The following is a 26,786-nucleotide window of genomic DNA, read 5'->3' as shown; positions in this document are numbered from 1 at the left end:
TGGACCTTTGCATAGCAGTGATGCATTGGTTCTTTCAGATGTTGCTAACTCCCAGCAACCATCAAGGTAACTTAATTCAATCTAAATATTTGTTGATCATCTTCAGAATAAGTGTTGTAGGTGTGGGAAGGATATTTTTATTATTATTTTATGGCTTATGAAGAGAATATATGCCCATTGTGAAAAAATTTGAACTGTACATAAAAGTATAAAGAAAATTACAAGCCGGACATGGTGGCTTACACCTGTAATCCCAGCACTTTGGGAGGCTGAGGTAGGAGCATCACTTGAGCCCAGGAGTTCGAGATCAGCCTGGGCAACATAGGGAAGCCCTGTCTCTACAGAAAATAAAAAAATTAGCCAGGCATGGTGGCACACACCTATGATCTCAGCTACTCAGGAGGCTGAGGTAGGATCCCTTGAGCCCAGGAGGTTGAGGCTGCAGTGAGCTAAGATGGTGCCACTGCACTCAAGCGTGCGCAACAGCAAGACCTTGTCTCAAAAAAACAAAAAGAAAATTACAAAATTACACTCATAGTCTTCATTTGAAGATCTTTTCTATATAGATGTTTATATATTTGAGCTTATTCTGCATGCACAATTTTATATTCTTTTTTTTCCCACTTAATGTCATATCCAAAGCAGTTTTTCCAAAGTCCTCACAAATAAATATATGGAAAATTGTTTAGGGTATGTTAAGTGGGCAGGTGGAGGGGAATAGAATGTAAAATTGAGTGTGCCCAGTAAAGAGATAAACAAGAAGTCCTATGCTCTAAAGCTAACAAATACAAGGCATGCTGAATCAGAAAAGAAAAATAGTTCTATTTTGTGGGATTACCATAATTTATTTATTTGAGTCATTTTTCTACATATTGTTGCTATGAATATCACTGTGTAAGTAAATCTTATCTATATTTTTATTACTCTCTTAGGCTTCTTTTCTAAGAGAATTATTAGATAAAAGGTATGAGGAATATTGCATCAGAGAATATTCTTCATGTCATCTGTGTGATTAGAAATTCTTTTTTCCAATCCAACAAATCTTGCATCTATTGGTTTCAGAGCATGGTATTTCTTACATATGTCTTACCAAGTACATTCAGTTGAGTGGTTTTTTGGTTTAACTTCTGATAACAATTTCAGATTTTTGAATTAAGTATAAGCTTTGTGTAATGAATGGTTGCATAAACCTAACATTATTTTAGCACCTAGCACAAAACCTAGGGCAGAATAGATGCTCAATAAATATAAATGGAATTGGAATTGAATTTCAGATTTAAGAGCCTATACATCCTGTATTTTAATTCATGGAAAGTTCTATGTGCTGTGTAATGTCTGTAGAAACGCTTCTGCAAACTGGTAATGAAGTAATAGAGTTATCCTCAATGTACTTTATTTTTTTCTTTTCAGATCTTTTTGGGTTAGTGGTCTTTCTTGGTATTGAACCTTACTGTGTCAAACACTGGTGGGTTCGACTTCTCTATCGGCCTTACTGCAAGAAGAATCCTCAGCATCTCTACAGCTTTATTGCCAAGATACTGTGGAGGTCTGCAAAGAAAGATGTGATTGACCAAGTCAGTACAATAAGTTTTTATTGATAAAGGTACTATAAGAGAAAAGAAACAATTGGGATGGAAAGTTAAATTTTTAGATGACATCTTTTTTTTTTTTTTCTGCTCCTTTTCACAGATCCAAATACCACCACAAACCGAAGAAATACACTGGCTCCACTTTTCTCCAGTGGAAAGGCATTTCTATCACCGTCAGCATGAGGTGTGCTGCCAGGATGCGGTGGTAAAACTCAGGAAGATTTCTGACTGGGCTCTGAAGCTCAGCAGCCTGGACAGAAGGACTGTCACCTCTATCCTGTATCCATTGCTGAGGCTCAGACAGGCCTGCTGTCACCCACAGGCTGTTCGTGGAGAGTTCTTGCCACTCCAAAAAAGGTTTTATTATCAACTTTTTTTTAATTGCAGTTGATATATCATAATAGACAATATTTCTGGCCCACAGTTTCATTCAGAGACGTGTAACTGAGTTGTCAGTTATTTTTAATGGTGTAGAGGGTTTTCTTTGGTATGGAACCTCATTTGCAATGGAGAATTACCAAAATTATTTTCATGGTTTTGAGCATTTCTCTTTTGCAGTGGGTTTGGTTTTTTGTTGTTGTCATTTGTTTTTTTTTTGTTTTGAGACAGGGTCTCACTCTTTCCCAGGCTGGAGTGCAGTGGTGTGATCATAGCTCACAGTGGCAGCCTCAAATTCCTGGGCTCAAGTGATCCTCCTGCCTCAGCCTCTCAAGTAGCTAAGACTACAAGTGTACACTACTACAGCCAGCTACTTTTTTATTTTATTTTATTTTATTTTATTTTATTTTTTGAGATGGAGTTTCACTCTTGTTGCCCAGGCTAGAGTGCAGTGGCACAATCTCAGCTCACTGCAATCTCTGCCTCCTGAGTTCCAGCAATTCTCCTGCCCCACCCCTCCAAGTACCTGGGATTAGAGACATGTGCTACCACGCCTGGCTAATTTTGTATTTTTAGTAGAGACGGGGTTTCATCATGTTGGTCAGGCTGGTCTTGAACTCCTGACCTCAGGTAATCCACCCCCCTCAGCCTCGTGCTGGGATTACAGGCGTGAGCCACCACGCCCGGCCTGTTTTATGTTTTTGTAGATACAGGGCCTCGCTATGTTGCCTGAGCTGATCCTGAACACCTGGCCCCAAGCAGTGCTCCTGTCTCACCCTCTCAAACTGTTGGGATGACAGGCATGAACCACCACACCTGGCCTTGAACACTTCTTTTAAAATTAGGATTATTGTTGAGGTTTTTTTTAAATTATTATTTTGTTATTTAGGGTTTTGGCTGTACTCCAGATATGAAAGGCTTTTGCTCTTACTTTATTTCATAGTTCCCACATCAGGGAATTAGATTACCATTAAATATTTTCTATCTCTCTGATTATTCCTTCTGAGAACATTAAGAAATTTGTGTTCATAATACTCTATCGTCCCAGAAGGTTTTTGTGAATCAGACTGCAACTCAGGAACTGGCCTTTGGCTATAAGAGATAGAAAGAGGATTCAGTTTTGTCTTTGCTTTTAAGCAGGTTATAGACAAATAAGGGAAATGATGAAAATTATAGTTTTCTAAAATATGAAGTGAACATGGTAAATTTCAAAAGATATACGAACAAATTGCTGTGTACAGTTAGAGTCCGAAAACAATTTATATATGAATGGTTAAGGTTAGACAGCCCTTTGAAGGAATGGCATTTAACCATAGAGGATCTTCATTTTTTACTGATTAAAAAAATATTCAGGCTCAAAGAGGTTTTCTAATTAAGTTGCAGTGCTGGGATTCAGAGTCAGTCTTACATTTTAATACCTGTAATGTTTCAAATATGTCATGCTGTACTTTATACTTGAGGAAGATTTTTCTAGTTTCGTTCTCCCTTTACTGAAATGGGAAAAACTTAAAGAAAGATGTGATCAAATAAAGGTAGTTATGTGGGAAAAAATAATGGTAAAAATTGAGGCGAAAAAAAAATGCTAGAGATACCACAAAAACTGCGAATCTCATACACTCTTGATCATGTGTGATGTAACACTCCCACTGAAGTAACACTTGGGATTTTCTTTATAGTTTTGAACAGTCTACCTTTTCTTTTAGCACCATGACAATGGAAGAGCTGCTGACATCTTTGCAGAAGAAATGTGGAACTGAATGTGAAGAAGCACATCGACAGCTAGTTTGTGCTCTCAATGGCTTAGCAGGCATTCATATTATTAAAGGTAGAAGGTGATTGCTTTGTTATCTCTGATTCTTCCAGACACTTCCTGAGGAAGGTTAATTATAGAAAAAATAGATTTTGATTTTGATTTTGGGGGGGGTGGATTTTTCTCCCAAAAAGATACTCTCACACACTACTGAATATAGTTTAAATAGGTTCAACTTAATAGAGAGCAGTTTGGTAGAACGTTTCGAAAACCTTCAGAGTTTACATATGATTTAACCAAACATTTCCATTTTTAGTTCTTTTTTAAGGAAATGAGGATACACAGATTTCTCTTTAAGTTGTTAATCTTAGACTTTAATAGTTTAATAGTAAACAACTGTAAACAGTCAAAATGATTAGAAATAGAAAAATGGTTAAATTTTGACACATTAAAGGAATTATTGTTCATTGATTTAAAAATAATAGTTTGTGGGATCATTTTTTCAGCAAATATTTGTGTGCCACACCTGATCTAGGTTACGATGATATGGTAAATAAAGTAACTCTCTGATCTTGCAGACTTTAAATTCTTACAGAGGGTGACAAGTACACACACACCCTCCCACACACACACAGAATGTATATGTGTAAAGTTATAGTGTTATATATTATGCACAAAATTAAAGCAGGTTAGAAAGAGCATCTTATATTTACATGGAAGAGTATTAGTGGCTTCTCCATCTCTCACGGATCACTTTTTTTGCATTAGGTCTAATATGTTACAAACTGTCATTTCGTATATTTTGCCTGTTATTGTAGTTTTTACAGGAAAGAGTAAATCCATTGTCTGTTACTCCATCTTGGCTGGAAGCAAAGTTATATAACTGGCACTTTTAATAGGCACCATATAGACACACCTTTCCATATAAATATGACAAACATTAAAACTGTATTCCATAGGTTCAAGAGTAAAGATGAAACATGTTAAGTAGAAACATCAAAAACATGCAATCAAACTTCCGGAAATCAAAATTTCAATGTCTAATATAGAAAATTCACTTAATAAATAGAAGATTAGACACTGCCTAAGAAAAAAATCAATAAAGTCAAAGTATAGAATAGCGATAGAAACTCTCCAACATGAAAAACAAAGGAAGAAGACCAAAAATTTTGAAAAGAGCCTCAGTGAGGTTGTGGACAACTTCACATGGCCTAATATAAATGTGTTGGAGTCCCCAAAGGAAAAAAAAAAGAAATACATTGTGGGTTTTATATCATGTAAATGTACAATGTGCAAAAGCAATAATACAAAGTCTGTGTGGGGAGACGTGGATGTATAATATTGTAAGATTATTATCCTATATTTGAAGAGGTATAATATTATATGAAGGTAGACTGACAAGGCAAAGAATGTGCACCCTACAGCCACCACTTCAACATACAACAAGGAGTTAGAGGTAATAATCCAAAAGAATAGATAAAAAGAAAAAATAAAAAATCAGGCCAGGCACGGTGGCTCGTGCCTATAATCCCAGTACTTTGGGAAGCCGAGGCAGGCAGATCACAAGGTTAGGAGATCAAGACCATCCTGGCCAACATGGTGGAACCCTGTCTCTACTAAAAGTACAAAAATTAGCTGGGTGTGGTGGCATGCGCCTGTAGTCCCAGCTACATGGGAAGCTGAGACAGGAGAATCACTTGAACCCCGGAGGCGGAGGTTGCAGTGAGCTGAGATTGCACCACTGCACCCCAGCCTGGGCTACAGAGCGGGTCTCCGTCTCAAAAATAATAATACTAAATAAATAAATAATAATAAATAAAAAATCTTCAAAAAAAAAAGGAAAAAAGGGTGCAAAAAACAAATGAGATGATTAGAAAACAAACAGCAAGATGGTAGATTTAAAAACAAGCTTATCAGTGATCAAATAAACTAATGGTCTAAATATCCCAATTAAGAGGCCTGGATTGTCAGACTGGATTAAAAACAAACAATAACCATCAATATGTTCTCTATAAGAAACCTACTTTATATTTAAAGATGCAAATGTAAGAGGATGAAAAAAGATATGTTAACACTAATCAAAAGAACGATAAAGCCACTATATTTCTATGAAGTAAAATAGATTTCTTATTAATACTGCCTGCTAACTGATTGTACCACTGGAACTTCTAAAGTAGATTTCAGAGCAAAGAATATTACCAAAGATAAAGGGTGTTACTTTATCACTAGAGAAAAAAATTCTAAATATTAATGTACCTAAAACAAGAGTTTCAAAATAAATTCTAAAAACTGATAGAATTATAATGAGAAATAAACAAGTGCGTAATTATTGTCAGAGATTTCTACATCCCTCTCTCAGTTATGTATAGAATAAGTAAAAAATAAGTGAGGGCATACATAGTTCAAACACCACTGTCAACCAGTTGACCTAATCAGTGTTTATTGACTACCCAACCAAAGAGGAATATACATTGTTTTCAAGTACACATTATTAAATGTATATGAAGATAGGGCATATTCTGGGCTGTAAAACAAGGCGGTAAATTTCAAAGGATTCATGCTTGCAGAGTGTGTTCTGTGCCCACAGTGGTAGATACCAATAACAGGAGGAAAACTGGAAAGTCCCCAAATGCTGTGAAATTAAATAACACACTTCTAAACCTTTGGGTTAAAAAATAAAAGGGAAAGTAGGAGATACTTTGAAGTGAATAAAAATGAAATATTAAAATTTGTGGGATGCAGCAAATCAGTTATTAAAAAGAAATTCATAGCATTAAACATGTACTAGAAAAGAAAAAAGTTTCATATCGGAGACTTCAGCTGTTACCTTAAGAAATTTAAAAAAAGAGCAAATGAAGTACAAATAAATCAGTTGCCCAAAGAAATGTGTGCTTTTTGTAGAATATAAGTAAATATTCTTACATTAAGCCTCTTTGAGTAGCCCCTCTGTAGTTGTTAGCTCTTTAGCATAATAGAACCAGAAATGAAAAGTGTCTCTTATTGTGCTAGATACTTGGGTAGAGTTATAAGGATTCTCAGAAGCTGAGTAGAAATAGCTCTAGACAAGAACTGAATAGGATGGGCCTTCTTACATGCTGCAGTTGGAACCCTGTGAAATGGTATATATTGTTCAAGATTTCCGAACTTCAGTGTCTTTGTCAATAAAATATTACAGGTGCTTTACTTACCTCAACTATTGTTCTTAATACAAAATGTGGAAGCACATTGAAAACTTTATAAAAACATAGAGATGAAGAATGATGTTATTGATTATGCTAATATGAAGGTTACCTCAGATTCTTACCACTTTCAAGCTGCTCACAATGTAAATCCTGTTATCAATATCTAATAGAAAAGGGCCTATTATTATATATTCCTGTTAAATTGTTAACATATAGTACACGTAACTTTGTGTGCAAATCTTCCCTCTAGGGCATTCCCTACAAAGTCCTCAATTCAGCTAGCAGCGTATTGTTGATTATTAAGAGAAATCCCCCACCACAAAGTCCATTAATAGAGGATATGTTCCTTCTGAATTGTAATTTTCAACTTAATTGTAATAGATTTGCTGCTTTTAGTTTTTATTAACTTCATAGTGGTGTGTTAAACAATATTCATTTTTTAAAGTAACATTACATATATAACTTACATAAATTAGATTCTTCTAATGCGAAGATCAGACAGTGAAGGTCTGACTTTTAAAAGAAATCTAAAATTAATTTCAAACTCTAAAAAGATTTGATTATATTATATGTAAATAAATACGAATGATACATTAATACATATTCTGAGATTCTCCTTGACTGGTATGAAACACATTTTATTATTCCAATTTTGATCATTGTTTTTTCTGCAGATGATTTTTGGAGAAAATTAGCTTGACAATATCAAATCCACCACAGTTTACTTAGAAATGTTAGCGCCATCAAGTGGCTGGGAATGGGTATTTCTAAATTTGACTTAAACCTTTATAACATTGAATGTGGGTTTTTTTTTTATCTTCCTCAGAAAGCATGTCTTTTTAAAAATAAACATGAAAAACCAGGTATTATAGTGAATAGATCAAATTCAGCTGCTTTACATTATAGTTTAATCACTATACCTTCTTTAAAAGGTATGGTAATTATGAAGAGAAAATTGTTAAATGAATTATTCGCTATAAATGGTAGTATAAATACTGATAGAATTCATAATGTCCTTTGAAAAGCTTTAATCAAGACTCTTAACTAAAAAAAGAGAACTTACTGTGAAGATAATTGAATGTTAATGCCTACGTTATAAAGTAACTTTATTATTGTGAAAATAATCTTCTCCCTTATTTAAAGGGCATAGAAATTGGCTGACTACAGTTCTTTGATAATGTGTGTTTTAGAAAGCTTTGTATTAGCTAACTAATAGAACTAGATATAAAGCAATGGTATAAGAGCTATTGTTCCAAAAATTTATTTTAAATTAGGTGTTTTGCACAACACTGAATATACATAATGCCACTGAACTACACACTTAAAAAGGACTGAGATGGTAAATTTTATGTATATTTTACCAAAATTAAGATATGTATGTAAACTTATATATGAGCTAAAAAAAGAACCAACTTCAAAATTTACAAAGGTTTGCATATATATATATCTCACTGTAACTATGAACATGGTCCTAATTACATAATATTCATAAAACCAGCTTGAAGTCTTTTTTTAAAAGAAAGTATGTGTGATACTTAGGAAAAAAACTTTGTCAGCAAATAAAAGCTAGAACATCTCTGTACCTTTTTTTGGTATGGATTGCATGGTTTCGCCAGTGTTAGATTTTTACTTTAATAGTATTTATAATTTACCTGTCTTGAATTTTACAAGCAGCAATTAAGATAGATTCTATTGTTCAAGCCATTAAAAATGTTATTGAGGTATCATCAAACTTTCTGTGTAAAGAAGCAGATAATACATAGGCATTGCAAGCCGTAAGATCTCTGCGCAGCTATCAGCTTGGCTGTTGTAGTACAACAGCAGCCACAGGAAGTATAAAAACAAATGAGCAGAGCTAGGTTCTAATAAAACTATGGACCCTGAAATTTAATTTTCACATGTCACGAAATTTTTTTTTGAATTTTTTTTCAACTATTTAAAAATGTAAAATTCATTCTAAGCTGATGCGCCCAACAGATAGGCAGAGGGTAGAAATGACCCATGGGCCATACTTTGCCAGCCTGTGCTTTAATCGATACTTTTTGAATTGCTTTATTTGAGTGAGGTGCTAATTATGAACAGTAGAAAACAGCATACATCTCAGACTATGATTTGTGTGACCAGAAGAAGAGGGAGATCCCTGAGTTTCTGACATGAAGTTTTTAATTGCAAATTATTTCACCTAATACCAAGAACAATAATAGCTACCAAGAATAGTATATTTTTCTGATCATTATGTATAGGTTGGTCGGAGTCTCTTAAATTTTTTTTTAATAAATAATCTATAATTACCTTAAGTTTATCCTTAATTTCAAACATCATAATGACTACTGCTGGCCACCCTTTAACTTCAGCAATGGGAAATTTTTTTGTCTAAATTAAAAGTTTATCCAATAGCATAATCTCAAAACATTAAAAACAGATTTGATTATAAACATATTTCAGTATAATTTTAAAACATTATAAATGTAATATAAGAACATTATATTCCATGGAATTAAAAAAGGAACTGTACTCAGCCTTTTTTAAAACTTGGGCAATCATATTAATACTAAGTCAAATTTCTTTACTTAAAAAAATAGTTATAATCATTACATTTTATTTTGACAGTATTCTTAAATAATGGACAACTAGATGACATTGGGAGCTAAATATGTGACTCTCGTATGCTTTAAATACATTTTAATTCTTTAGGTGAGTATGCCTTGGCAGCAGAATTGTACAGAGAAGTGTTGCGCTCCTCGGAGGAACACAAAGGAAAACTCAAAACTGATTCACTTCAAGTAAGTAAAGACTAAACAGTTTCATAGGTATTCTGTTTGTTTTTTTAACAAAATAATTTTTCTGAATGTTTAAGAGGATAAATGGTAACAAACGGTCATAATCACTGGGTGAAACTTGGGATTCAGTCTTCTCAATAAGCATTTTAGGTGATTTGTATGTACACTAACATTTGAGAATCACTACTATTCCATTCAGGGAAGTTTTGGGCACAAGCCTGACAAGGTAAGTCTATATAAGCTAGAGTTAAAAATAGCTCAAAGTACTTGTACTTCCAAGAGTAGGTCAGTTTTATCACTTTTATATATGAATATCAACATATTTATTCACATGGTTTTCATTAAAAAGAAAAGGAACTAAGCAATAAAACCTAATGATAATTTTTAGAGGTCTTTAGGGAGATTTGGATATTTTAATTATAACACTTATTTCTCTTTCCCTTCTTGGATCTGTCATTGAGTCATATAGACAACGCTCTCTAGCTAAATAAGAAGTAGAGGTGGGTTTATTAATTTTGGCAAATTTAGGTTTGAGTCCCAGGTAAGATGTCATTACCATTCAGAATATTGACCTTGGGACTGACTAACATGTTCACAAGTACCAAAGTGGATATTTAGAGGAACGTATGGAAAAGTGGAGGGAGAGGAAAAATTAAATATAAATCTGATATTCTGCATGGATAAGGGTTACAAAAGGCAGGTCCTAGACCTGAATACCCTGCTCTTGAGTAAAGAAAACAAAGTAGTAGTACTCAGATTGTTTTATAGGAAAAGTATTTGTTGATATGATCTTAATGTGGTGTTAGTATTCTGTGTGCCATATTAATATTAGGTTCTCTTCAGAGTCTTCTGCATTGACTGTCATAATTATTGCCTTTGATATGTTTGTAGAGACTTCATGCTACCCATAACTTGATGGAATTGTTGATAGCCAGGCACCCAGGGATACCACCTACCTTGCGTGATGGCCGACTTGAGGAAGAGGTAATTATTTTTTTCATTCTGTCTATAAAAGTATATTTTCTTCAAACTTTATGCTCCATATAGTTGATATATCCTAGGACATACAACACATAAATAAATGTAATCATGTTTTCCTGTTACTTTGATGTTTCAAATTTTGTTGTGATTTTGGGTAGCAGAGAATGGCAGCAGTATGTATTATTTGGCTTCTCTGCTGATCTACCTGCAGTTATGTGATAAATGCTTGTTGTAGATATGGCTGTTGGTAGCCAACAGAATGGGATGTAAATAAATGAGTTTTAAAAAGGAAACTTCGATCTCATGGCAGATTACAAAAGATGTAGCTTAGTAAATATACAAACTTTTGCACTTTCTCCACATTTCTGTGTATTTTTTAAAGGGGTAAATAAAGTCAAATTTTTGGTGGTAGTTCTCTCAAAGAAGTTTCCTCTACAAAAAGTGTTGCCTCTTTTTGAAAAGAATGACATTGAAAAAGTGATATTATAAATTATTTTACTATAAATTGTTAATAGCTTATTATGCAGATTCTTCCAGGGATTTTTGCTGTTGTTAAATATTAAAGAGCTAAAATCAAAAGAGTAGGTATGTTTGAAATGTATCGAACCTATAAGTAGAGCCTTTATTTGAGTCAACAGGATAAAAAATGAGATTATATAAATACGCACAGCCTTTTTGCACTGGTTGTTTTGGGGGCGGAGGTGCCCTGGTAAACTATTTTAATTAACAAAACTTTTATATATTCAAGAGTAGAGAGTGATGTTTTGATATATGTAGACACTAGAATAGCTAAATCAAACTAACATATCGATTACCTCTTTATTTTTATTGTGTGTGTGTGTGTGTGTGTGTAGTGAGAACATTTAAAATCTACTTTCTTAGGGCTTCAGCATATGAATTTTGGGGAAACAAAATTCAGTTCCTAACACCTGTATTACTGTATATTCTCAAGGATTATTTTTAAACTGCAGTAACTGAGAAATTTTAATAACTAAATTAGCCAAATTTTAGAAAGGTGTCTTTGCTTTGCCTATCATTTGAAATATTACTGTTCTTTTTATCCCCTCTTTGCTTATTCTAACTAAAAAAAAAAATTTAAATAAAAATTTGGCAAACAAATCTTTGGTGTTTCTTAAATTTTGTTACTTGCACAGGTAAATTTTGTTAACTTCCATATATAAGGAATTTTTAGCATGACTTTTATGTTCTCTACAGTATACTTATACTTTTATGTTTAAATGCAGTTAAGTAGCTTTAAATGTATAAAATGACCCATTCTTCTTGAAACATCATACTGAATTATATTCTAGATTGGGAGTGAAAGTTTATATTCTCTGTTTCAACACAGGCCAAACAGCTGCGAGAGCACTATATGAGCAAATGTAATACAGAAGTTGCTGAAGCCCAGCAAGCTTTATATCCTGTGCAGCAGACCATCCATGAGCTTCAAAGAAAGGTACGCCAAAATGCAGTGTTTCTTACTTGTATTTGCCTCCAGATACCATTTTGAGTTTTGGTTTTTTGGTGGGGAGAAACTTGAATTTCTTATATATTTTGGAATCCTTAGCACCTAGCACATTGCCTGACCCACAATGCAAGTTTATTTTACTGTTAGCAATGATTTATTGGTTGAATGAATGGATGCATAAATAAGTCAACTATTTTGAGTTCTCTTTCTTTTGAACTCATGGGTTTTCTCTTACCTTGAGTATATAGCAGTTGTCTTTTGAAGAAAGTAAAGACTTCTATAACCTCCTTTTTATCTTGTTTCTGAGATGTTTTAAAATGTTAATACATTAGAACCACAGGTATTTTTCCTGCAGAATATATACCACTTGTCATTTCTAAAATTTCAGTTTTATGAAATCAGTAGCAAAATCTAAAGAAGTTACACAAATACACTTTTATTTTCAGTTTTTAAATCAGGTGTTGCAAATTTTTGCCTTTCTAATTCATTCATTATTTAGTATTCTGGGATATAATTTAGTTAGTTATTGTGGATTATTCGTTAAGTAGAATCTAGTTCAGTTAGTTAAAGATTAGAATGAAGGCTTGCTTTCTTATGCCGATAAAGAGACCTGTGACCTTTTCACGTATATAGATGGAGTATTGAATTTTCATTTGGCGTAAACAGTTTTTTTAGTTACAGCTTTGTCATATAAATGCATTCAATAAATTCTCATTTATCCAGAGTAGTTAGGAAATAGGGGTTTCTCTTTAACTATATTTTCAAAAGAGGAAGCGAGCATTGTACATGGAATATGTATACTCGTCTCCCCTCTGTAATAGTCCCTTTGAGAATAGCATTTATTACTTTCTTTGAATTTTGGCATCACCCTGCCCAGTGATGGAAGCTTAGTGAGTACTAAAAAAAATGTATTAATTGATTAACTGCTACGTTTTTTACAGATTCATTCTAATTCTCCTTGGTGGCTAAATGTGATCCACAGAGCAATAGAATTTACTATTGATGAGGAGCTAGTTCAGCGAGTGCGAAATGAAATAACCAGCAACTACAAGCAACAAACTGGCAAGCTTTCTATGTCAGAGAAGTAAGAAAATAGGAAGAAAAGTATCTACTCATAACTTTAAAAGCAAAGAAATCCTTGTATTTTCTAGTTTCTAATTTCTCATTATTATCGGCTTTTTTTCTCCATTCATAAACCTATACAGACACATTCATACTTTTTTGCAGCCATTTGTATTCACAGTTTATCAAAATGGTTATAGGTACTATAATTGGGTTTAACTCCTAACTGTGACATACCTTTGTTACTTTAGTTACTTTAATATTTTACGCTTCATAATGTGAGCACATTAGTAACTATTGTAATTATACAGGAAAAGTGCTTAGCAAAGTGCCTCGTATATAGTGCATAATTACAGATTTAATTAAGTATATATACATACATATATATATATTCAACCAAGGAATATAACTCTTAGCCATTTTTCTTCTTTCTTCCCAATATTCTGCTTCTATGTTTCATCCTGCAGGCACCTCCTCATATAGAGCAAGGATGTCAGGAGGGCTATCTGTAGTCAGGCTTAAAACGGAAGAATGTGGCAGTCGTACACTTTCAAAGATATCTGAGGCAGACATACATTTTTCATGCTCTTTTTCAGTTCCCGAGCACAGGACTATCAAATTTTTTTGCTATTTTTTACAGTAGACAGCCCAATATTATACTTTGAATACACGCTGAAGGAAAACTCACTCAAATGTTGCTGGTTAAAAAAGAAAAAACAAAAAACAAACAGCAAACAGTTTCTTTAACACTTTGGCAACCATTTTCTGAATTTGAGGAAATTGACCTATTATTCTTTTCTTTGTATTGTGTGTGGTGCTGGTGTGGGAATCAGGTTCCGTGATTGCAGAGGTCTTCAGTTCTTACTTACAACACAAATGGAAGAGCTAAATAAATGCCAGAAGCTAGTAAGAGAGGCTGTAAAAAACCTGGAGGGACCTCCATCTCGTAACGTTATTGAGTCTGCAACAGTCTGCCACCTCCGACCAGCCAGACTTCCTCTGAACTGGTAGGTAATAGAAGAAATCATACAATGAAATGGTACCATTTCTTTAAGCTAGATTTCTTAGAGAAGAAACAATTGACTCATATAGTAAAGGTTTTTTCATTTTAATTGAGACAGAAGTAGAAAGAGATGTATTAATCTAATTTAAAGAAAAATAAAGTCTCAAGGACAAGGTATGAAAAACCATGTGATTTTTTTTTTTCTAAAATGGCATATCTAGTAGAAAGAAAAATGAAGTCAAAATATTAAGCTTCTCCTTAAAATTACCAGATTGCTGGTTATATTTGTGAATATTTCTGTTAATCTTTTTTTTCAGCTGTGTCTTTTGTAAAGCTGATGAATTGTTCACAGAGTATGAATCAAAGCTATTTTCCAACACGTAAGTTCTCTATTTGATTATTACCCATCAAGAAAATGAAACATTTTGCAAGACTCAGTATTTCATATAAGACTATATTTTCCCCCACAGTAACCTTTATTATATTGTTTCTTTAATTAAATTGATTAGTACACCTTTGGTATTTGATTGTTTAATATGCCCAGTTTTACCTATCCAGAAGTTACCCCCTAAATGTTCATAGTGTAGTAATATATAATTAATTGAGATGCAGTTTTGTGGAGTGGTAAAATCCCAGACTCTAGAGTCCAGTGGATTTGAATTATACAGATTTTGCTAGCATTTTACTACTATTCAAGGTAGAACTCATAATGTCCGGCATAACTTCTTCAAAAATAAAGAATGACACAATGAAATATGTTATTATTTTAATGAAACCATAAGTAAACATTGTCACAAACACCTGGATTCTCAGAGGGAAGCTTGTTAGAATAATAAATGTGTCCACTTTCATCCAGGTGTGTTACTATTCTATTTTAGGTCAAATCTTTTTCTGTTATTACTGAAGTAAATAATACATTTCTTCATGTTTCTATCCAAATTCTGTTTATTCGTCTCCAACAGATATAACTTCTCTAAAATAGAAATTTTCCCTACATATTTCCTTGCCAAACGTTCACTTCTGCGTGTCATGGAAGAAAAGATTTTTGTGTTGTTATGGCAAATGAATCAGTAGTCTTTCTGTTTATTACAGTGGATATAATAGAATTTTAAAAAACTGGCCAAATTTATGATGTTTTCAGCTTTTTCAGGGTTGCTTTGGTTTTTCCAAAGACTTGCAAACATGTTCTTTTAGAACGCACGTTGAAGGTTGCTTTTCACTCACTGATAGCAGTTACTGTTGTTTTGTTCTGGTATGTTTTCAGAGTCAAAGGCCAGACTGCAATATTTGAGGAGATGATAGAAGATGAAGAAGGACTGGTGGATGATCGAGCACCTACCACCACCCGGGGTCTCTGGGCAATAAGTGAGACAGAGCGATCTCTGAAAGCAATACTATCATTTGCAAAATCACATAGGTTTGATGTTGAATTTGTTGATGAAGGAAGCACTTCAATGGATCTCTTTGAAGCATGGAAGAAGGAATATAAGGTATAGTATTTTAAAACTTCCTTCCAAAATTAAAAATTCTTCTTTTTTGCATCAATTTTAACTGCTACTTTTTTTCTCTCTCCAGTTTTTTAAAATCTTCTTTTGAGATTGAGGTGGCATAATTTCTCTTTGCCTGAAATGTAACTGTTGTAATAAAGGATAGCAAATACCATAATACTCAAAAGACATTCTATTTATTAAATTACTAAAAGAAAATCATTGTTAAACTGGAACTTATATGAAACTTTTTGTTTAGCCATGAAAGTGTGTTCATTCTATTATTAGCTTGATCTTCCACTGCTGTTATATGAAATTAGAGTTTTGTTTTTGTTCTGTGAATAACAAGCAAGCATCAACTACCTTAAAGATTGGGGAACATAGTAAATACTTCTCATCCTATAAGTTTGGAAACCATTCCAATGAATAAAGCCCAATATGCCCTTTCATATTTGTACTTTAATGATTCCATCATATTATAACTCTGTAGTTGAGATTTCACAATTCATTAATTTTCAATTGTTTTATTTGGATTAGTTATCCATTGTACTGCTTTACAGGTGACATAGGTAGAGGAAGGAAAGAAGTGTTTTGTTTATAATGACATATTTTTATTCAATTTCTTTTTTTAAAAGTCTTGCTTTTTAAAGTAGGGTAAATATTTTTATGCAGAAAGATAGTTATTTGTACTATCAGTTCATATGTCATAAATTGGGGAATACATTTATAACATCAAAATCATTGGTTTATAATAATGTTTTTCTCACACATTACTCATGTGAATACAAAGCACGTTAACACAGTTAATTACAGTAAGCCTTGGAAGAAGTGTTACATACGATGTTCAGTTGCCCCTGTATTCTTCCTTTTGACTCAGTTTGGCCACATGCCCTTTGTCCAGAAGAGAGCTTATTGTGCAGTTCTCCCAGGTCTTGGTACATTTTTTCTGCGTTAACTTTGCAGACCTTTTCACAGAAGAGCAATTGAATGAGCTCCTGCTGTACATATCCACCAGGTCTACCTCAAAATGTAAAGTCAGTGAAGAGAGCCTGTCAAAAAATATATACTGATCGATACCATTTCTGTGAATTTCAGAAACATATATAACTGAATTATTAAGAATATGTTTCACATAGTATAAGTTCAATGAAAAGTGTAGCAGGATAAGTACAATTCAGAATAGTGGTTGCCCTATGGTTGGGTACTGAAGGAGGAATATGTGAGGAAAGAGTGATACAGTTGAGAAAGAACACACAGAGCCTTTCCAAGGAATTCATATTATTCTTTCTTCAATTAGATGATGGGTACTTGATTGTATATTTTAGTATTCTTGTTGCCATTTATACATAGTTGAATATGTGAAATATGTTATAATAAAACTATTTTTAAAAAATAAAACAGAGAAGAGATTCTGTCAGCCTAAAATTGGACTTTATAAAGATTTTTGGTCTTACCAAGAAATCTTTGTATTCTGTTACTGAGAATCTAAAGACGCAGTGTCCTATAGAGATTTTTTTCATTCACATTTCATCCTAAAAATGACCCCAGGAACTATTTGTACTTTAGACACATAGCGAAAAAATGTGAGATCTCATTGAAGACTTTTGCTTAAGGCACATCTTGGTGGTTTTAACCAGTTTTAATTACATGCTTTACCACTGTGTTTGTCTTTTCTTTTCCTTCAGTTGCTTCATGAATATTGGATGGCTCTGAGGAATCGTGTGTCTGCTGTTGATGAACTTGCAATGGCTACAGAACGACTAAGAGTGCGTGATCCTAGGGAGCCAAAGCCTAATCCGCCTGTTCTTCATATCATTGAACCACATGAGGTAATTGGCAAGTAAATCACAGAAAAGGGAACAGCAAGCAGATGTCACAGATATCTAAGACCCATAGAAAAGGCAGAATCAGGGCACTGAGCTCTACTGTAAGTGTGTATTTAATCTCCATTTTTAATTTGACCCATAGAAAATTGTCTTTGTAGATCAAAAATGGTCGAAGATGAGCAATTTCATATCTATTACGTGCTTAGCGTTCACTATTTTGGTGCATCTTGTTTCTCTCCAGGTTGCACATTTGTCTGTTTTTGAGTTTAAAACCTTGTATGTGCTTAAGACCAATAGATATTCTGACTTTTTAGACATTTTTGTGACCTCAGTTTTATCAGAACTAGAAAAATCTTCCTTAAAAACTACTGAAACCTTTTCTTTTGCAGTGTTTCTTTTGCTAATGATGAACTAATATTAACAACTTACCTTCTAATAAATTTATCTTTGTAACTCGGGTTTAAAAACATTACTCCACCAATCTCTTTTATTCTCCATTAAAAGATATTATTTCCTTTATAATTCATTTTTATTCCTTATCTGTTTAGTGCCTTAAGTCTGTTTCTGTACAGCTTGGAGACTATAACTTGGAAAAATTTAGATATATTCATTATATACTATCTCACTTAAATGTGAATTCTGAAGAAGTTTTTCTGAGAAAATAAATTCCTGTTGTTAGAGTGTTCCTTCTCTGTCTGCTGTATTCTACCAGGGGTACAGAGGAAAGAAGGGCAGAGAAATTCTTTCCTGGATTTCATGAAATCACTGAGGCCAGAACAACAAATCATTTAACTTTTCTTTATCCCGTGTATGTATTACTGAAAAAAATGATACATAATAGAATTTGAGTTTATTTTTATCTGACTTCAGGTACATAGGGACACTTCCTATTTAAAAGAACTCTGCATTGAATTGTGCCTTTCATAAAGAAAAAAAAAAAAATTTGAAATGTATTATCTAGTATCCATTTTGAAAACTTGTGTTTTAGAATGTAAATAGGTTTTTTAAAAAACAATACATTTGTATTACTAGAGAATTGTCCATATTTAATATAATTTAACTGTCTTTCTGAAAGAATAAAGAAGTTTTTATTTTTATTTTCTTTAGGTAGAACAAAACCGAATAAAACTACTAAATGATAAAGCCGTTGCTACATCACAGCTTCAGAAAAAACTTGGGCAGCTTCTTTACCTAACTAATTTGGAGAAGGTATTGTTTCTAAGACATGCTACTTTTTCCTATGCTGCATTATCATAAACCACTTTAGTGACTCCTTTCATAATTAATGGTGCAAATTGCTGTAATTAGTATTTTCTGTTATATGAGTCAGAACACTACCTGTGTCTCTACAATAGCTTCAGAGATCACAAAAGAATATTGTATCTATAGACATTATATTATGCAGATGATATAGAAGGCATGCACTCGATAGTAGAGAACAATGTAAATGGACTATAGTTCAAAGCCTTGAATAGTAAAAGTATTACAAAATATCTCTTGGTGAAACTGGCATAATGCAATTTATACACATGCATTCATTCATAAATACAAAAATATGTTATAATTTGTTATTTGAAACTGTGAAGTGTGTTTGGAAAGCTACTAAATCAGAGTACATGGTAATAAAGATAGACTTCAAATATTAAGTGTAATTCAAAACACATGTTCTGAGTTATGATCTAAGTATTATACTGGACACTGATGAATTGGTGGGTCATTGATTAAATATAATTTCATTTTATTGCAGGAATTCATATTTTGCTAGTTGGCAGAGAACCTTCTAGGGGCAAGATATAGTAGTAAATATTTGGATAGGGCAAGTGAGGACAAGATATAGATTTGAATTCTTCTAGAAACTGGTATAACATATACTTAAGTGAATCAGTAAATCTCAGACAAAATGAAAAGTTAGACATTCATTATAGATATAGCATGGTGACTAAGAAGGTAGACTTTGGAACTGGACAGCCCAATTTTGAATCATGACTCAACTCTTTTCTAGATATGTGACTTTATTTAAGTTATTCCCCTTTCCTTGCATCATCAGTAAAATGAGAATGATGTTAACACTACTTTATAGTATAGGGCTGTCTTGAGGATTGTGTGAATTAATACATGTAAAATGCTAGAGTAGTTTCTGCTCTCTTAAGCACTTTCTAGGTTTTTGCTGCTATTAATATTATTAAGATCATTATTACTGTTATGATTACCAACACTTATTCTGAAAGATAAAAAGAAAAAAATTTAAAAGTTTCATGCAAATTTCTAACATTAAGAAGGTAACACAGGCTGGGCGTGGTGGCTCACACCTGTAATCCCAGCACTTTGAGAGGCCGAGGAGTTTGAGACCAGCCTGGCCAACATGGTGAAACCCTGTCTCTACTAAAAATACAAAAAATTAGCTGGAATGGTAGCACACGCCTGTAATCCAGTTACTCAGGAGGCTGAGTCAGGAGAACCGCTTGAACCTGGGAGGCAGAGGTTGCAGTGAGCTGAGATTGTGCCATTGCACTCCAGCCTAGGCGACAGAGCGAGATTCCATCTCAAAAAAAAAGATAACACTTAGGAAAAATGTCTCAACATTCCTGAGCATAAGTTTTTTAAATGTAAGATTTCTATACTTTAAATATGATAGTCAAAATAAAAAGACAGTTATCTTGTACATCATTGTTTGTATGTTAAAATATTTTTTAAAACCTAAAATTTTAAGGATATAAATATTCTACCTAAGAAAATCCAATTTGGCTATTAATAAAAGAAAAAGCATTTAATCTATAATGATGGAAAATCAAATTACACAGGTGCTATTTTCTGCCAACAAGTAGACACAGATTTTTTAAATGATTACACGCCCCAGTGGTGAAAAAGGGCGGGGAATGGATACATTTTATGCATTAGCAATGGAAATATAAATTTATATAAGCTTTTCTTAAAAGCACTTTAACAATATCTGTGAACCATTTTATGTAGGTTGAACATCTCAAATCCAAAACTTGAAGTGCTCCAGTGAGCATTTCCTTTGAGCATTGCATCAGCACTCAAAAAGTTTATGATTTTAGAGCGTTTTAGATTACAGATTTTTGGATTTGGAATGCTCAACCTGTATGTGAAAGAAAGGAAAAGGAAAACTGGACAACATAAGATGAACTGGAATCTGTACAGTAGGATTAAATGAACATTATAGAACTGCAGAAATACAGTATCTGAAATCAAAAACTCATTGAGTGGAGACCAGACACAGAAAAAGACGGGATTCATGAACTCAAGTACAGTACAATAGAAAATACCCAATTTGAAGTGGAATAGATAGAAAAAGAGCAAAATAGGGCAAAAGAGATTTGAGACACAGTTGTTTGATCTAGCATACTTGTAATTTCATAGATCTAGCATACTTGTAATTGAAGTTCAAGAGGAAAAGAGAATAGGACAGAAGCTTGAAGAGGTAATAGCTGAGAATTTTCTAAAACTGATAAAATTATGACAAATATCTTAAAGATTCAAGAAGTTCAGAAACACTAAGCAGAATAAGTAAAGAAAAAAACAAAATACTGCCTTGATACATCGTAGCCAAACTGCTGGAAACCAAAAATAATGAAAAATAGAAATAAAAAAAGTTGAGAGATAAAACACTTAATACTTCCAAAGGAGCACTAATAAAACTGGTGGCTACATAGAGATGTTTTTCTTTTCACCTTTAAAGATGTTTCAGTATTTTCCATAGTTTCTCTATGTAACCAGTTGACACTGGAACATCTTCAAAATGCTAAAAGAAAAAAACAGCCAACCCAGAGTTCTATACTTAAATAAAATTTCCTTTTTTTAAAAAAAAGTGAAATAAGGATATTTTCAGACAAACACAAACTGGAAGAATTCATCTCCAGTAAACCCACATCACAATAAATATTAAAAGAACTTCTTTGGATGTAAGGAAAATTATTTCAGATTGAAAGGTGCAACTACAGTAAGGAATGAAGAGCAAAAGCTTAAATATGTAGATAAATATGCAAAGATATTGCTATTTAAAAGCAACAATGCTGTCTTATGGGTTATACAACTTATATAGAACTAAAATATATGTCAGTAGCACAAAGGAAGGAGGTAAGCAGAGGATTATTTTAAGATTTAATTTATTTAAATTTATTAAAGTTTATTTTATTATAATTTTATTATAACATTTTATTTATATTTATAATTATATATTTGTAATTCTGCCAAAAAATATATTTATAATTATATTTTATTATAAATTTATTTATAAGTTTATTAAAATTTATAAAATTTATTAAAATAATTTAATTATTTTAAGATAATCTATTTTAAGATTCCTCCAGAGGAATGGACAAGAAAGTCCGTAAGGATATTGAACATTTGAATACTGATGAACAAATATGACCCAATTGACACAGACCATTACACCCAACAGCTTCAGACGTATTTTTTAGGTATACATGGAACATTTATCAAAATAGACCTTATGCTAATTCAAAAAGCAGCTCTTTATGTGAGAGTATGTTTTCTGACTGAAGAGGAATTTAAACCAGAAATCAGTAATGGGAAGATAACTGGATAAATCCCTAAAAGTTTAGAAATTGACGGGATACTTCTGAATAACCCATGGGTCAAAGAAGAAGTCAAAATGGAAATTAGAAAATACTCTGAACTGAGTGAAAGTAAAAATATGTGACAGTGCTTAGAGGAAAATTTATAACTTCTTTAATTTAAGGATCTGCAAATTACCATGCATAGGAAAAATTCAGCCCACTGCCTTTTTTCGTAAGTAAAGTTTTATTGGAATATGGTCACACTCATTCATTTACATATTGTCTGTGGCTGCATTCATGCCACAGTAGCGGAATTGAGTCGTTACAACACAGATCATATGGCCCACAAGGCCTAAAATATTTATAATCTCACCATTTATATAAATGTCAACTCTTTATTGACATATTGGAAAAGAAGAGCTGTTGTGAATTATGGTAGATTGTTTACAAAGTGCTGTAGCAATGACCCTCCCATTCTTGTTGCTCATGGAATTCCATGAGACTGTCTCAAAAAGCCTGGTTTCCTTTCTTGAGCAGCAGAGCCCTCAGCTCAGCCCAGCCCTCCCTGCAGACCAGATAGCCTACCAACTGCCAGACATGAGCATGAGGCCATCATAGACCATCCAACCCCAGCCAACTCAGCCCATCCCCAAATCACCTGTAGAATCTTGGGAAACATATGTTTGTTTTAAGTCACTACATTTGTAGGTATTTATTATATGTAAAAAGGAAAAGGGGACAACATAATAAAATGAATTGGAATCTATATGGTAAGATCAAATGGACATTATAGAACTGCAAATATATACATACATTATTGATTTACTTATAAAAATCAATAAATAACAGAGGAAAAGAATAATTCATTGGTTCAATTTGTTTAAATGCCTAATCTGAAAATCTGTTACCTGAAATGCTCCAGTGAGCATTTACCTTGATTGTCATGTCAGCACTCAAAAAGTTTGGATTTTGGAGCATTTCAGATTTCAGATTTTGGATTAGGGATATTCAACCTATATGATTAAAATTGTTTTCATTTTTTTGTTCACTCCTTGAATAAACGATATTTGTAAGTAAGTCTCAGGAATAATCATGTTAGGTAATATAGAGATTGATGGGTCATCTAAATTGTTAGATTATGTAAATTGTAATTGCCAGTATTCACTTCCATAAATGAGTTGCAAAACATGTATCAGGTTTTATATGTAAAAACGTAACTAATATATTTTTTAATTCTTTTTTGGATAGTCTCAAGATAAAACATCGGGAGGTGTTAATCCAGAACCTTGTCCAATCTGTGCTCGACAGCTAGGAAAACAGGTAAAATTATAATAAACATCACATGCATTTATAAAATACCTTACAGTTTTCAAAGGTTTCTACATAAAATCTTTCTCTCGTTTTTCTCACCACTAGTTTCTATGAAAGGCAAGTATTACCATTATCTTAAAGATAGCGCTAGAGGTTAGGTGACGTGCTTAGGGTTAGATGTTTGAGCAATGCTTTTCTTAAATGGGAAGTGAAAAAATATTTCTAGAATGACGCCATCTTTTTCATTAAAGATGCACAGTTTCGAACATTGTTTCCAGTCACAAGGTTGTGTCCAGTAATTTGACTTTGTCAGGTTAACATAATTATTCAATAATTATAGAGAAATGTAATATAACACACATAGATTTACTTAAGGTATTACATTAGTATGGAATCATAGTTCTTACTTGCCAGTATTAATATCTCATAATACTTGTACTTTAGAGTACAAATTAATCTCTCCTAGGGAAATTTAGATGTGATTTTGGTAGACCACTATATTAAATATATTTCTTTGTGAATATTAGTGTACATAATGTCTATAAACACGGTAGAACCATATTCTCCTCTAGGAGAACTGCAATTTACGAAAATACAAGTTTCTGCTTTCTATGGTAAATCTATATATATATATCAGAATATTCATTGCTCTTGAAAATTTGAAAGATAAGCCTATTACTGTTGAAGAAGTAGAGATATTCTTGGCTGTTTTTTTCTATGGAACTGAGAGTTGAAAGGTAAATATATGCATTCCATATTCTGACCTTTTGGTTTCCAAGATTGGTGGAGAAGGTGAGATCACAAGAATATTTGCTAATACATCTCAAAGGGGGAGACACTACATTGGAAACTGAGCAAAATAGTAGTGTACAAATGCTGGTGACTTCTGACAAAAGTCAGTGATGAAACTGATAAAAGTTGTGATAAAAATGGAAGAAATTATGACATAAAGTAGTATTTTTTGATTTTAGTTTTGTTAAGATTTATGCAACTGGACTGTCTCCGATATTTTATTTCATTTTGTCTTAAACATTTTCAGTTTTTAAAGTTCTTTCATATACATTAGTTCATTTAATTCTAGCATAACCTAGGTTTCCTACACTTAGAAGACCATATTGGATTTCAATAGTAGTAACAAAAATACTTTTCAAGCTCTGTTCATACCCACAATGTATAGTAGCTGCATATTTTTTTTTCCCTTTTGGATCCCCAGTTCTCCCCCTCTTCTAATTTAGGGCTATTAAATTAGAATCTATCAGAGATAACCCATATGTACCAGCTGATGCCCCTGGAGGTATTGCCATTTGTCTCTTCTGTTTGGGTCAGTCAGCTTCCTGTCACTCCTAATGCTCAGGTGCCAGGTATCTCGTTGCTTCTTCTCCATTGCACATGTAGGTGGACCTGTCTTGATGTTTAGTTGGTCCATTTTGAGCTCCAGTGAGTCACAAAACTCCTTTCCAGTAGAGTACCCCAGTGGTGCTAGAGGTACATAAAGTACAATATTGGGCTGCTGTGTCATACAAAAATGCTAGTAAAACAGCTCTTCAATTTCATTAGTCTCAACTCCTGTGGACTCTGGCAGAGGTGCAGCTAGAGAACAGTAGGAATAGTATTAGCTGATAATGGGTAAAGTAGTGGTTTTGAAACCAAGCTTATATACCTCAATTTTCTCTTCTTTCAATGTGAGTTCTTTTCCAAAGAGCATCTTAGATGATCCAGCAAAGAACCTCAAGTGGGCCAGCTACGCACTTTCTTTCCATACATGTCCAAATCTTAAAAAAACATAGCTTAAGGATTTAGAAGCTTTGTCACTCAGAAGACACTCAGTTTTTCTTATTGTTTTTACCAGATGAAAAAGGTTAAATCTACATTTATAAGATGCCATAGCTTTTAGAACTTAGACCTAGACTAAATCTATTGCTCTTAATGTCTCTCATTGCCAAAGAGGGCAAAAGTCTCCATGGTATGTTGCAGAGATTCAGAGAGGATTATTTTATTTTTCCCGAATAGGATGAGGGGTCTCTTAAACATTTCTTTTTGGCTGGGCACGGTGGCTCACACCTGTAATCCCAGGCCGAGGTGGATGGATCACGAGGTCAGGAGTTCGAGACCAGTCTGGTCAATGTGGTGAAACCCCTCTCTACTAAAAATACAAAATTTAGCTGGTTGTAGCAGCGGGCGCTTGTAATCCCAGCTACTCAGGAGGCTGAGGCAGGAAAATTGCTTGAACCCTGGAGGTGGAGGTTGCAAGGTTGCAGTGAGCCAAGACCGCATCATTTGCACTCCAGCCTGGGCGACAGAGCAAGAATGTTTAAAAAATAATAATAGTAATAATAATTTGTTTTTCTTTGTAATTTTTTAAGTAACCAGTACCACTTTCAAAATAAATTTGAGATACTAACTATCCCATATTATTTTCTATATAAGTGCTTTAATGTGTGAAAATATAAATCTATTTTTTAAATTAAATGGAACATATCGAGTATGATATTATCTCCAAATTAATATTCTGAGTCCCTCTGTTATATCTGTTGTTAGAGTGCTGAAGGACTAATTTACATTCTTCCCAAATACAGAAATGAGAACCCCACCTTTCTACAAAGTAATGATGACTGTCATGCTCACTTTTAGGATAAAGAGAACTAAAGATTATGAAAGCTTACCTTGGAATAAAAAATTAATTTGAAGGCACAACTTGGCTTTATGACAAAGAATATTAATGTCATGAAATCTTTAGGAAGAAAAATTGTGACTCTCTTTTTAATATACTTATAAGTTGTAAGGCATCTTTGATAGCACTAAGGCTTGTTCTGTTTTCTTTTTAGTGGGCGGTACTGACCTGTGGTCACTGTTTCTGTAATGAATGCATTTCTATAATTATTGAACAATACAGCGTGGGATCTCACAGAAGCTCCATTAAGTGTGCAATCTGCCGCCAGACCACATCTCACAAAGAAATCTCGTATGTGTTTACCTCAGAAAAAGCAAACCAGGAGGAGGACATCCCTGTGAAGGTAAAGTAGGTCAGGAACACATAGAAGCATAGATAAGGCAATATAATATAGGAAGCAGTATCTGATTAAGAAAACATGAACATCAGAACAAGCTTGACAGTGAATAGGTAGACGCCACTGTTGTCCGTAGATACACTGCCTGAAAGCCTCAGCTTAACCATCTAATTTTTAATTGTGGGAGAAACACAGAACGCTTATTCAAACATGGTTAGCGATAGTCATGTACACTGTGGCTAAAATGTAACATCTTAAAATTACAGTTTCCTATCATCGTCTATAATATTTCTATCCACCACAAGTAGATAGCGGTCTGGTTACATTAGAGATTTATTTAAAGAAAGAGTTTTCCTCATTCTTTTACTCATCCCTGAATGTAAGGAAAAAAGGATGTGTCTAACTAAACATAAGGATAAA

At 33.3% G+C, this 26,786-nt stretch overlaps 1 protein-coding gene across 7 annotated transcripts in view; it reads left to right on the top strand.

Moving 5' to 3' along the window:
- The window catches only part of SHPRH (SNF2 histone linker PHD RING helicase), an 82,901-nt gene that overhangs the window by 30,780 nt on the left and 25,335 nt on the right, over window positions 1–26,786 (top strand). For all 7 annotated transcript variants that reach the window (XR_655286.3, XR_008526517.2, XM_009242348.3 and 4 more), the window contains 14 exons: window positions 1,411–1,574; window positions 1,690–1,946; window positions 3,671–3,792; window positions 9,594–9,682; window positions 10,571–10,663; window positions 12,009–12,116; window positions 13,070–13,212; window positions 14,024–14,197; window positions 14,511–14,573; window positions 15,458–15,683; window positions 17,366–17,509; window positions 18,614–18,715; window positions 23,296–23,367; window positions 26,184–26,372. Coding sequence is in view for 5 of the 7 variants with exons in the window: in XM_009242348.3 (XP_009240623.2) it covers window positions 1,411–1,574; window positions 1,690–1,946; window positions 3,671–3,792; window positions 9,594–9,682; window positions 10,571–10,663; window positions 12,009–12,116; window positions 13,070–13,212; window positions 14,024–14,197; window positions 14,511–14,573; window positions 15,458–15,683; window positions 17,366–17,509; window positions 18,614–18,715; window positions 23,296–23,367; window positions 26,184–26,372 (1,946 nt within the window). In the remaining 2 variants the exon portion in view is untranslated. The remainder of the gene's footprint in view (window positions 1–1,410; window positions 1,575–1,689; window positions 1,947–3,670; window positions 3,793–9,593; window positions 9,683–10,570; window positions 10,664–12,008; window positions 12,117–13,069; window positions 13,213–14,023; window positions 14,198–14,510; window positions 14,574–15,457; window positions 15,684–17,365; window positions 17,510–18,613; window positions 18,716–23,295; window positions 23,368–26,183; window positions 26,373–26,786) is intronic.

Source organism: Pongo abelii, chromosome 5, assembly GCF_028885655.2.
Source record: "Pongo abelii isolate AG06213 chromosome 5, NHGRI_mPonAbe1-v2.0_pri, whole genome shotgun sequence".
Taxonomy (NCBI): domain Eukaryota; kingdom Metazoa; phylum Chordata; class Mammalia; order Primates; family Hominidae; genus Pongo; species Pongo abelii.
This window is presented reverse-complemented; position numbering and strand designations above follow the sequence as displayed.